This window comes from Ranitomeya variabilis, chromosome 1 (assembly GCF_051348905.1).
Source record: "Ranitomeya variabilis isolate aRanVar5 chromosome 1, aRanVar5.hap1, whole genome shotgun sequence".
NCBI lineage: Eukaryota > Metazoa > Chordata > Amphibia > Anura > Dendrobatidae > Ranitomeya > Ranitomeya variabilis.
The window spans coordinates 910,768,854-910,781,192 of NC_135232.1; the positions used below are offsets into that span (position 1 = coordinate 910,768,854).

General features: G+C 42.6%; 1 protein-coding gene across 1 annotated transcript in view; it reads right to left on the reverse strand.

Annotated features, from left to right (window-relative positions):
• Positions 1-12,339, reverse strand: part of PRDM5 (PR/SET domain 5) — a 522,790-nt gene that overhangs the window by 248,628 nt on the left and 261,823 nt on the right. The window contains exon 13 of the mRNA XM_077279028.1: positions 8,102-8,195. Coding sequence (XP_077135143.1) covers positions 8,102-8,195 — 94 coding nt within the window. The remainder of the gene's footprint in view (positions 1-8,101; positions 8,196-12,339) is intronic.

Genomic DNA, 12,339 nt, shown 5'->3' on the forward strand with positions numbered 1-12,339 from the left:
TAAGGGCATGAAAATTCAAAGTTGGAAAATTACGAAATTTTATCCAAATTTCCGTTCTTTTCACAAATAAATTCAAGTGATATCAAAGAAATTTTATGACTATCATGAAGTACAATATGTCACAAGAAAACAATCTCAGAATCACCAGGATCCATTGTAGCGTTATTGAAGAGCTATTACCTCATAAAGGGACAGTGTTCAGAATTGTAAAAATTGGCCTGGTCATTAACGTGCAAACCAGTTTGGATTTCAGCTATAGCAGTGATTCAGGGTCTGCAATTCTCAGCTTTAAAACAAAAACAGAATTGCCATTTTACTGTAGCCTGAGATAACACAGGTTAGGATAGAGTCACATAAACGTATAAAAAAATTTGGTTCAATTCTCTTCCAAAAAAGTGGGAAGTTTTTTTCTCATGCTGTCCATATGCAATCCAATTGTTTACTCATCAGTCAATCATTTAGAGGACCATTTGCCATTTTCTATCTTACAGAACTGCAATATATCTGTTACAATAGGATGCCATACCGATGGTCTGTATGGCATCCATTTTTTTCTCTTACCCATCTGATTTTGGATTCAAATCGCAGCATGCTGTGATACAACTCAGAAAAATATGCAGATCTACACAGCCTCAATGTATAAAATTTGTCCTAGTGCAATCTCTTTTTTTATTTGATTACTCGGATTGTCCGAATTATGTGCTCGTATAAGTACGCCATTAAAGTGAGAGTCAGGAGCGACTCCAGAAGACAACTGAAGCTTTCATTTTTACTCCTTGATGTCAGTGGCAATTCTGGTTTCATCTTGATGCTTAGAATCTCAGCTTCTTAATGAGTCCTGACTGACTGCTGTAGCTTTAGGCTTAGATATGAACAATGTGTACTTCATGTGCCCTTGGCTACTGTAATGATATATGAGCTTTGTCCTTGGCAAGTATGAAGGAAGGAAAAAAAAAAAGGTATCATCCAGACGCTAGAAGGAGAAGACAAACCAGGTCCAGCAGCTCAATAACTTTAATGGACAATGCTTTTCAGGGACGGGACATCCCCTGTTATGGACCTGGTGGTTAGGAGCACCCGGAATGACCTGATGAGTAAACTAGTAATTCGGAACAAGCTCTGGGAAAGTGGGAACTCTGCTGACCGCAAACTCTACTCCTATCGCACACACTAGAAATAGCCGTGGAGTGTACCTAACTCTCCCTAGACGCCTCTTCACAGCCTAAGAGCTAACTACCCCTAAAGATAGAAATAGAGCCTAACCTTGCCTCAGAGAAATTCCCCAAAGGTAAAGGCAGCCCCCCACATATACTGACTGTGAGTTAAGAGGAAAGTCACAAACAGGAATGAAACAGGTTTTAGCAAAAGAGGCCAGACTTCACTAAATAGTCAGAGGATAGAAAAGAGAACTATGCGGTCAGCACAAAAGACTACAAAAAACCACGCAGAGTAAGCAAAAAGACTCCCCACACCGACTCACGGTGTGGAGGTGCCACTCTGCACCCCAGAGCTTCCAGCTAGCAAGGGAATATTATGATAGCAAGCTGGACTAGAAATTAGCAGTACTAAGAAATATATTCAGGAAGCAGTAACAACAAATGAACTAGCAAAGACTTAGCTTCTGCTGGAGTAGACAGGTCCTCAGAGAAGTCCAAGAGAGATCTGAACCAATACTGATACATTGACAGCTGGCATGAAGTAACGATCTAAGTAGAGTTAAATAGGGAAGCCAGCCTAACAGTAAATGAGGTCAGCTGAGAAAGCAAACCTCAGAGACCAGCAGTTCCGCTCAAAGCCACCAGAGGGAGTCCAAGAGCAGAACTAACCAAAGTACCATTCATGACCACAGGAGGGAGTCCGAGAACGGAATTCACAACACTACCCCCCCTTGAGGAGGGGTCACCGAACCCTCACCAGGGCCCCCAGGCCGATCAGGACGAGCCAAATGAAAAGCACGAACTAAATCGGCAGCGTGGACATCGGAGGCAACAACCCAGGAATTATCCTCCTGACCATAGCCCTTCCACTTAACCAGGTACTGAAGCTTCCGTCTCGAAATACGAGAATCCAACATTTTTTCCACCACATACTCCAACTCCCCCTCAACCAACACCGGGGCAGGAGGATCAACGGAGGGAACCATAGGCGCCACGTACCTCCGCAACAACGACCTATGGAACACATTATGGATGGCAAAAGAAGCTGGAAGGACCAAACGAAATGAGACAGGGTTGAGAATTTCAGAAATCTTATAAGGACCAATGAAACGAGGCTTAAACTTAGGAGAAGAAACCTTCATAGGAACATAACGAGAAGACAACCAAACCAAATCCCCAACACGAAGTCGGGGACCAACACAACGACGGCGGTTAGCAAAACCTTGAGCCTTCTCCTGGGACAACGTCAGATTGTCCACTACGTGAGTCCAAATTTGCTGCAACCTGTCCACCACAGAATCCACACCAGGACAGTCAGAAGGCTCAACCTGCCCCGAAGAAAAACGAGGATGAAAACCAGAATTGCAAAAAAAAGGCGAAACCAAAGTAGCCGAACTAGCCCGATTATTAAGGGCGAACTCAGCCAATGGCAAGAAGGTCACCCAATCATCCTGATCAGCAGAAACAAAGCATCTCAGATAGGTTTCCAAAGTCTGGTTGGTTCGTTCGGTTTGGCCATTTGTTTGAGGATGGAAAGCCGAAGAAAAAGACAAATCAATGCCCATCTTAGCACAAAAAGACCGCCAAAACCTAGAGACAAGCTGGGAACCTCTGTCCGACACAATGTTCTCCGGAATGCCATGCAAACGAACCACATGTTGAAAAAATAATGGCACCAAATCAGAGGAGGAAGGTAATTTAGGCAAGGGTACCAAATGGACCATCTTAGAAAAGCGATCACAAACCACCCAGATGACAGACATCCTTTGAGAGACAGGAAGATCTGAAATAAAATCCATGGAAACATGCGTCCAAGGCCTTTTCGGGACTGGCAAGGGCAAAAGCAACCCACTGGCATGAGAACAGCAGGGCTTAGCCCGAGCACAAGTCCCACAGGACTGCACAAAAGAACGCACATCCCGAGACAAGGAAGGCCACCAAAAGGACCTAGCCACCAAATCTCTGGTCCCAAAAATCCCAGGATGACCAGCCAACACTGAGCAATGAACCTCAGAAATAACTCTGCTAGTCCATCTATCAGGGACAAATAGTTTCTCCGCTGGACAATGGTCAGGTCTATCAGCCTGAAACTCCTGCAGCACCCGCCGCAAATCAGGGGAGATGGCAGAAAGAATTACCCCCTCTTTGAGAATACCAGCCGGCTCAGGGACTCCCGGAGAATCAGGCACAAAACTCCTAGAAAGGGCATCCGCCTTCACATTCTTAGAACCTGGAAGGTATGAGACCACAAAATCGAAACGGGAGAAAAACAGCGACCATCGAGCCTGTCTAGGATTCAACCGCTTGGCAGACTCGAGATAAGTCAGATTTTTGTGATCCGTCAAGACCACCACGCGGTGCTTGGCTCCCTCAAGCCAATGTCGCCACTCCTCGAATGCCCACTTCATAGCTAGCAGCTCCCGATTGCCAACATCATAATTACGCCCAGCAGGCGAAAACTTTCTAGAAAAGAAGGCACATGGCTTCATCACAGAGCCATCAGAACTTCTTTGAGACAAAACAGCCCCTGCTCCAATCTCAGAAGCATCAACCTCGACCTGAAAAGGGAGCGAAACATCTGGCTGACGCAACACAGGGGCCGAAGAAAAACGACGTTTCAGCTCCTGAAAAGCCTCAACGGCCGCAGAGGACCAATTCACCACATCAGCACCTTTCTTTGTCAAATCAGTCAAAGGTCTAACCACACTAGAAAAATTAGCGATGAAGCGACGGTAAAAATTAGCAAAGCCCAGGAATTTCTGGAGGCTCTTCACAGATGTAGGTTGAGTCCAATCATAAATGGCCTGAACTTTAACAGGGTCCATCTCGATAGTAGAAGGGGAAAAAATGAAGCCCAAAAAGGAAACCTTCTGAACTCCGAAGAGACATTTAGACCCCTTCACAAACAAGGAATTAGCACGAAGGACCTGGAATACCATTCTGACCTGTTTCACATGAGACTCCCAATCATCCGAAAAGACCAAAATATCATCCAAATATACAATCATGAATCTATCCAGATGCTTTCGGAAGATATCATGCATAAAGGACTGAAACACAGATGGAGCATTTGAAAGCCCGAATGGCATTACCAGGTACTCAAAATGGCCCTCGGGCGTATTAAATGCTGTTTTCCATTCATCGCCCTGTTTAATACGCACAAGGTTATATGCCCCTCGAAGATCTATCTTGGTGAACCAACTAGCCCCCTTAATCTGAGCAAACAAATCAGACAGCAGAGGCAAAGGGTACTGAAATTTGACCGTGATCTTATTGAGAAGGCAGTAATCTATACAGGGTCTCAGAGAACCATCCTTCTTGGCCACAAAAAAGAACCCTGCTCCCAACGGTGATGAAGACGGGCGAATATGCCCTTTCTCCAAGGACTCCTTTATATAACTCCACATAGCGGCGTGCTCTGGCACAGATAAATTGAAAAGTCGGCCCTTAGGAATCTTACTACCAGGAATCAAATTTATAGCACAATCACAATCCCTATGAGGGGGGTAGGACACTGGATTTGGGCTCATCAAATACATCCTGGTAATCCGACAGAAACTCAGGGACTTCAGAAGGAGTGGAAGCAGAAATTGACACCAACGGAACATCGCCATGTACCCCTTGACAACCCCAACTAGACACAGACATTGATTTCCAATCCAATACTGGATTATGAACCTGTAGCCAAGGCAAACCCAACACGACCACATCATGCAAATTATGCAACACCAAAAAGCGAATATCTTCCTGATGTGCAGGAGCCATGCACATGGTCAACTGAGTCCAATACTGAGGTTTATTCTTGGCCAACGGTGTGGCATCAATTCCCCTTAATGGAATAGGATACTGCAAAGGCTCCAAGAAAAAACCACAGCGCCTGGCAAACTCCAAGTCCATCAAATTCAGGGCAGCGCCTGAATCCACAAATGTCATAACCGAGTAGGATGACAAAGAGCAAATCAGAGTAACAGACAAAAGAAATTTAGGCTGTACAGTACCAATGGTAACAGACCTAGCGAACCGCTTAGTGCGCTTAGGACAATCAGAGATAGCATGAGTGGGGTCACCACAGTAAAAACACAGCCTATTCTGACGTCTGTGTTCTTGCCGTTCAGTTCTGGTCAAAGTTCAATCACATTGCATAAGCTCAGGCCTCTGCTCAGAGGACACCGCCAAATGGTGCACAATTTTGCGCTCACGCAAACACCGATCAATTTGGATGGCCAAGGACATTGATTCATTCAGACCAGCAGGCGTGGGGAATCCCACCATAACATCCTTAAGGGCTTCAGAAAGACCCTTTCTAAAAATTGCTGCCAGGGCACCCTCATTCCATTGAGTAAGCACAGACCATTTCTAAACTTCTGACAATATATCTCCGCTTCATCCTGACCCTGACACAAAGCTAGCAAGATTTTCTCTGCCTGATCCACTGAATTCGGTTCGTCATAAAGCAATCCAAGCGCCAGAAAAAACGCATCTACATTAAGCAATGCAGGATCTCCTGGCGCAAGGGAGAATGCCCAGTCTTGAGGGTCGCCACGCAACAAAGAAATAATAATTTTTACTTGCTGAATGGGGTCACCAGAGGAGCGGGGTTTCAAAGCAAGAAACAGTTTACAATTATTTTTGAAATTCAGAAACTTAGATCTATCCCCAGAAAACAAATCAGGAATTGGAATTCTAGGCTCTAACATCGGATTCTGAACTACATAATCTTGAATGCTTTGTACTCTTGCAGTGAGATGATCCACACAAGAGGACAGACCTTGAATATCCATATCTACACCTGAGTCCTGAACCACCCAGAGATTAAGGGGAAAAGAGAGACAAAACACACTGCAAAGAAAAAAAAATGGGTTCAGAACTTCTCTTATCCCTCTTTTGAGATGCATTAACACTTTGTTGGCCAGCTGTACTGTTATGGACCTGGTGGTTAGGAGCACCCGGAATGACCTGATGAGTAAACTAGTAATCGGAACAAGCTCTGGGAAAGTGGGAACTCTGCTGACCGCAAACTCTACTCCTATCGTACACACTAGAAATAGCCGTGGAGCGTACCTAACTCTCCCTAGACGCCTCTTCACAGCCTAAGAGCTAACTACCCCTAAAGATAGAAATAGAGCCTAACCTTGCCTCAGAGAAATTCCCCAAAGGTAAAGGCAGCCCCCCACATATATTGACTGTGAGTTAAGAGGAAAGTCACAAACACAGGAATGAAACAGGTTTTAGCAAAAGAGGCCAGACTTCACTAAATAGTCAGAGGATAGAAAAGAGAACTATGCGGTCAGCACAAAAGACTACAAAAAACCACGCAGAGTAAGCAAAAAGACTCCCCACACTGACTCACGGTGTGGAGGTGCCACTCTGCACCCCAGAGCTTCCAGCTAGCAAGGGAATATTATGATAGCAAGCTGGACTAGAAATTAGCAGTACTAAGAAATATATTCAGGAAGCAGTAACAACAAATGAACTAGCAAAGACTTAGCTTCTGCTGGAGTAGACAGGTCCTCAGAGAAGTCCAAGAGAGATCTGTACCAATACTGATACATTGACAGCTGGCATGAAGTAACGATCTAAGTAGAGTTAAATAGGGAAGCCAGCCTAACAGTAAACAAGGTCAGCTGAGAAAGCAAACCTCAGAGACCAGCAGTTCCGCTCAAAGCCACCAGAGGGAGTCCAAGAGCAGAACTAACCAAAGTACCATTCATGACCACAGGAGGGAGTCCGAGAACGGAATTCACAACAGTCCCCTTCATCTGGTAAACGTGTCTGAAAACTGCCTCCTTAGCTGTGCCTCATCAAAAACTGAATGGGCATAATTTGTGAGGCCCATCACACAATCTGGAAAGCACAAGGTTAGTTTCTTAAAACTGTCAACAAGTATGGGAGATTGGGTTACCTATTTGTAGAAAAAAACCATTTCCAGGATATATGACAAAGTGCTATTGGTGGATTTATTAAACTACAGCTCCACATTAGGACTTTACTGTGTTAATTACATTTTAAATGAAAATTAAAAAATTAGTACTGAAGGTTTCCATTTCACACCACACGAGTGTCTAACAAAAGAATTGCAGATATATTTTCTTTTACCTTTATTGTGAATATAGTTAAGAGCTTCAATTTCTCAGCTTATAAGGGCAAAAAATTATCCATGAAATGCTAGGAAAATCTTCAATGAGCAGCAATGCACTTCACAAACAATGGTTGGCCAAACCAGGGCAAATACAACATAAACATCTCAAGGTAGAATATGGCAAAATGATGTTTTTGTTCAAGCCGGTCATTTTTCTCTATTTATCTCAAGCATGCATCTGTATAGCATATTTTGGAGTTACAATTCAAGTATTTCATCTTTCAATAAGGTGGTGTGGTTCTAAAGTTTAGTAGGACAGATTTTTTAAAACATTATCCTTTTCAAAATGTTAAATAATCCCCTGAATTGTCAGAGACTAAGATTATTTAGGAGATTATTAACATTCAGCATGTCCTTACTGTCCATCAAAAAGTGATATTGTTATAAAACCTGTGGCTATAAAGGTCAAATAAAATACATTTGAGGGGAAAAGAAGCAAAAAATTCCACCCTAAAGATATCAGTTCCATCTTATTTGTACTGTGTTTTCCCTATTGTTGCAGTGACACAGCTGAAGGAAGAACGGATCTCATGATATTCGAATTGCATTCCTTGACTAAAGGAAATGCCAGCATTGAGGGGAAGAAGGCGGAAAGGTCCATCCATTCTTCATCTTGCAGCCCTGCCTTTAGTAAAAGCTGGATGCTTTACACTACATTGTTATTTTGTATTATACTATGTACTTAATCTTTTTACATTTGCTAATATATAGGGTAATAGAACAGAGCAATTCCTATCAGTTAAAAGAAAAGGAGATATACACATGTAAATTAATGGTGTCCTTTTGCCCTTAAATTAGCACTTACTGTTGTGAATTAGCAGGTGCCTTTGCAGTGAGAAGGGAGTGCGAAACAAAGCCTTACATTCCTCGCATTGGAATGGTCTCTCCTCTGAATGGGTCTGTAAAAAGGGTAAAAAAAGGGTCTGGGTAAAAAAAAATCGCACAAATTAATTAAACCTAATTACAATGATAACAGTGGAAACAAGTAAACCTTGTAAAATAGGATTTGGGGAAACTATAGAAAGGTTCCGGAAACATTTGATAATATTCTAGACTTAACATTCCTATAACGAGAGTTAATGATTATGGGAATTTGGCCACTCTTGAAATTCCTATAGAAATTTGAGCTGAAGAAAATGCATTATTTTAAGAGATAACTGATAAATGTATTGGACAAATAGTCATTAATAATCAAGCTGCTAGCATTTTTTTTTTTAAAACTCCATCATGACGTTTGGATATGGGATGGACCCCACTCCATCTTAAAACCACCATAGCTACTGTAAACCTAGGTACTAAAATAAATACACAAAACACATTATTTTGGTTGTCAAAATGGCCACAGCTTTTATTCAAATCACAGGATTAAATAATCACAGTAGGAGTCAGGTGGAGTGCTAGTACATTGGGATTCACAAGTACTGCGATATCCCCAGCTGTCTGACAAACAGCACCAGGACAGACAGCCTTAACCGGGTGGCACACACTAGCTTGCCATTCAAGCAGAGCCAGTAAACTTTCAGGGCACCAATGACCCTATTATCCTCACTCCTGTGCTTAACCACTGTGCCCGCCCCTGGTTGATGCTGCCATTACAACGTCCTTGAGGCTGGCCACCAAAGCCGAGCCTGCTCACCACCATGAGGTTTTACATCCTCTATTAGTTAAAATGAGTCCACCTTAACTTGTCTGCAACTTCCACCTGACTCCTAAACCGCAAAGCCGTGACGGGTTATAAATTCCAAGTCTCATTTGACAATTTTTTTTATAATTAAATCATTTTTGCAAACTTAAAAACCAGAAGTCCCTGCAAAAGCATTAATGGGACTAAACTTGGCAAACCTCCAACTCACAAAGAGTCATCCTACATCCTCAGGAAAGGAAAAACCCCCGCGGACGAAACCACTAGGGAACCATGGCTGAAGGATTGCCCTTCCCTTGGGCTTAGAAGGTTACCACAAATAATAACTCTTTATAGCCAATATACAATTGAACCTGGTACAAGATATACAATGACAAATTCAAAAATACAATAAAGCATTTATGATTATACAAGCAATAATTAAAAAGTTTTAGGACAGAGATTATAAACAGGGCGGGAGGGTGGGTAATGTTTCCTCCTGTCCATCCTGTGAGAGAAAGAGGGAGAGCCAGAGTTGCCTCCCCTATATAAGCCCCACCCTCCGCACAGTAATACACCAGGCACAAACATCTAAACTCCTTCCTCTTAAGGTACCGTCACATTAAGCGACGCTGCAGCGATAGCGACAGCGATGCCGATCGCTGCAGCGTCGCTGTTTGGTCGCTGGAGAGCTGTCACACAGACCGCTCTCCAGCGACCAACGATGCCGAGGTCCCCGGGTAACCAGGGTAAGCATCGGGTTGCTAAGCGCAGGGCCGCGCTTAGTAACCCGATGTTTACCCTGGTTACCAGCGTAAAAGTTAAAAAAACAAACAGCACATACTCACCAGCGCGTCCCCCAGCCTCTGCTTCCTGACACTGACTGAGCTCCGGCCCTAACAGCACAGCGGTGACGTCACCGCTGTGCTTTCACTTTCAGTTTAGGGCCGGCGCTCAGTCAGTGTCAGGAAGCAGAGGCTGGGGGACGCGCTGGTGAGTATGTGCTGTTTGTTTTTTTAACTTTTACGCTGGTAACCAGGGTAAACATCGGGTTACTAAGCGCGGCCCTGCGCTTAGTAACCCGATGTTTACCCTGGTTACCAGTGTAAAATATCGCTGGTATGGTTGCTTTTGCTGTCAAACACGGCGATACACGGCGACCTAGCGACCAAATAATGTGCAGACCTTCTAGCAGCGACCAGCAATTTCACAGCGGGATTCTGATCGCTGCTGCGTGTCAAATACAGCGATATCGCTCCCTAGGACGCTGCAACGTCACAGATCGCTGGCGACGTTGCTTAGTGTGACGGTACCTTTAAAGCAACAACACTCTTGTTTAAAATCTACACCGCAATACAAACAAAAGCTGCAGGAGTTCTTGGTCCACCCATCCCCAATTCATGTCCACCTCCATCTAGTCTCCCGTGGTTTCTTGACTGAGACAGTTTACATTTTGCAGCTACTGTTTTTTTCCCTGTTTACAAGAGCCATAGAGTAACTTTTAAAAAAATATATATATATTATCAACATATTTACATAAGGACTTGTCTTTTTGGAACTAGTAGTAGTTTTGAATAAGAAAATTAATTTTACAATACAATATACTGGAAATCAGGAAAACAATTCCACATGCAGTTTGTTGTAGAAAAAATGCAATTCTGACATTGTTTTTGAGGATTTTACTTTGTGGTCTTTGCTGCACAATAAATATTACCTTGCAACATGAGTTCTCAGTTAAGAAAGATTACATTGTCATTAAATATGTATATGTTTTTCTTATTTAACCCCTTAGCGACAGCCAATTTTGTAATTAATGACCAAGCCAATTTTTACAATTCTGACCACTGTCTCTTTATGAAGTTATAGCTGTAGAACGCTTCAACAGATCCCACTGATTCTGAGGATGTTTTTTTCATGACATATTTTACTTCATGTTAGTGGTAAAATTTGTTCAATATAACTTGCGTTTATTTATGAATAAAATGGAAATTAGGCAAAAACTTTTGCAATTTTCTAATTTTTGTACTCTTAAATCAGAGAGTAGTGTCACACAAAAAAATAATAAATAACATTTCCCACATGTCAACTTTACATCAGCATGCACAATTTTGGAAACATATTTTTTTTGCTAGGACATTATAAGGGTTAAAAGTTGACCAGTGAATTCTCATTTTTCCAGCAAAATTTTCAAAACCATTTTTTTAGGGACCACCTCACATTTGAAGTGAGTTCGGGGAATCAATATAACTGAAAATACCCCAAAGTGACACCATTCTAAAAACTACACCCCTCAAGGTGCGTAAAACCACATTCAAGAAGCTTATTAACCCTTCAAGTGCTTCACGAGAACTAAAGCAATGTGGAAGGAAAACATGAACATTTTACTTTTTGTACAAAAAATTTACTTTGGAAGCAAATTTTTTTATATTCACAAGGGTATCAGGAGAAAATGGATCACAAAGTTTTTTGTGCAATTTCTCCTGAGAATGTCAATACCCCATATGTGGGGGAAAGCCACTGTGTGGGCACAAGACAAGAATCAGAAGGGAGGGAGCACCAATTGACTTTTTGAACGCAAAATTGGCTTGAATCAATGGTGGCACCATGTCACGTTTGGAAACCCCCAGATGTACATAAACAGTGGAACCCCCCAATTTTAACTACAACACTAACCCCAACACACCCTTATCCCTAAAACTAACCCTAACCATAATCCTAACTACAACCCTAATAACCACAATGCTTACCCTAATCCTAACCATAACCACAAACCTAACCCTAACACATCCCTAATCCTAATCCCAACCTTAACCATAATCCAAACCATAAACACAACCCTAACTTTAGCCCAACCCTAACTTTAGCTTAACCATAACCCTAGCTTAACCCTAACCCTAGCCCAGGGGTGGGTAACCTCAGGCCCCAGGGCCATTTATGGCCCTCGATGACCTTTTATCATGATTGCCACAAGCTCATTAATTTCTTCTAGCTCTGTTAGCACACACACGCAGTGTTCACTACTGAACATTGAAAGGTATACAATGAAAGACTACGTCCTGAAACCAGTGCCAGAGTCAAGATGTACTTTGTGGGTGGAGTTTGTATGGCCCCAAAGGATGGTATAAATATCCAAATTGCTCTTCGCAAAAAAATATTCCCCACCCCTGCCCTAGCCCAAATCTAACTTTAAGCCAATTCTAACCCTAGCCCAACCCTAACCCTAGCCCAACCCTAACCCTAACTTTAGGCCAGACCCTAACTTTAACCCAACCCTAACCCTAATGGAAAAATGGAAATAAATACATGTTTTTATTTTATTATTCTTACCTAACTAAGGGGGTGATACAGGTGGGGGGTTGAATTACTTTTTTTTATTTTGATCACTGTGATAGGGTCTATCGTAGTGATCAAAATTAACAAAA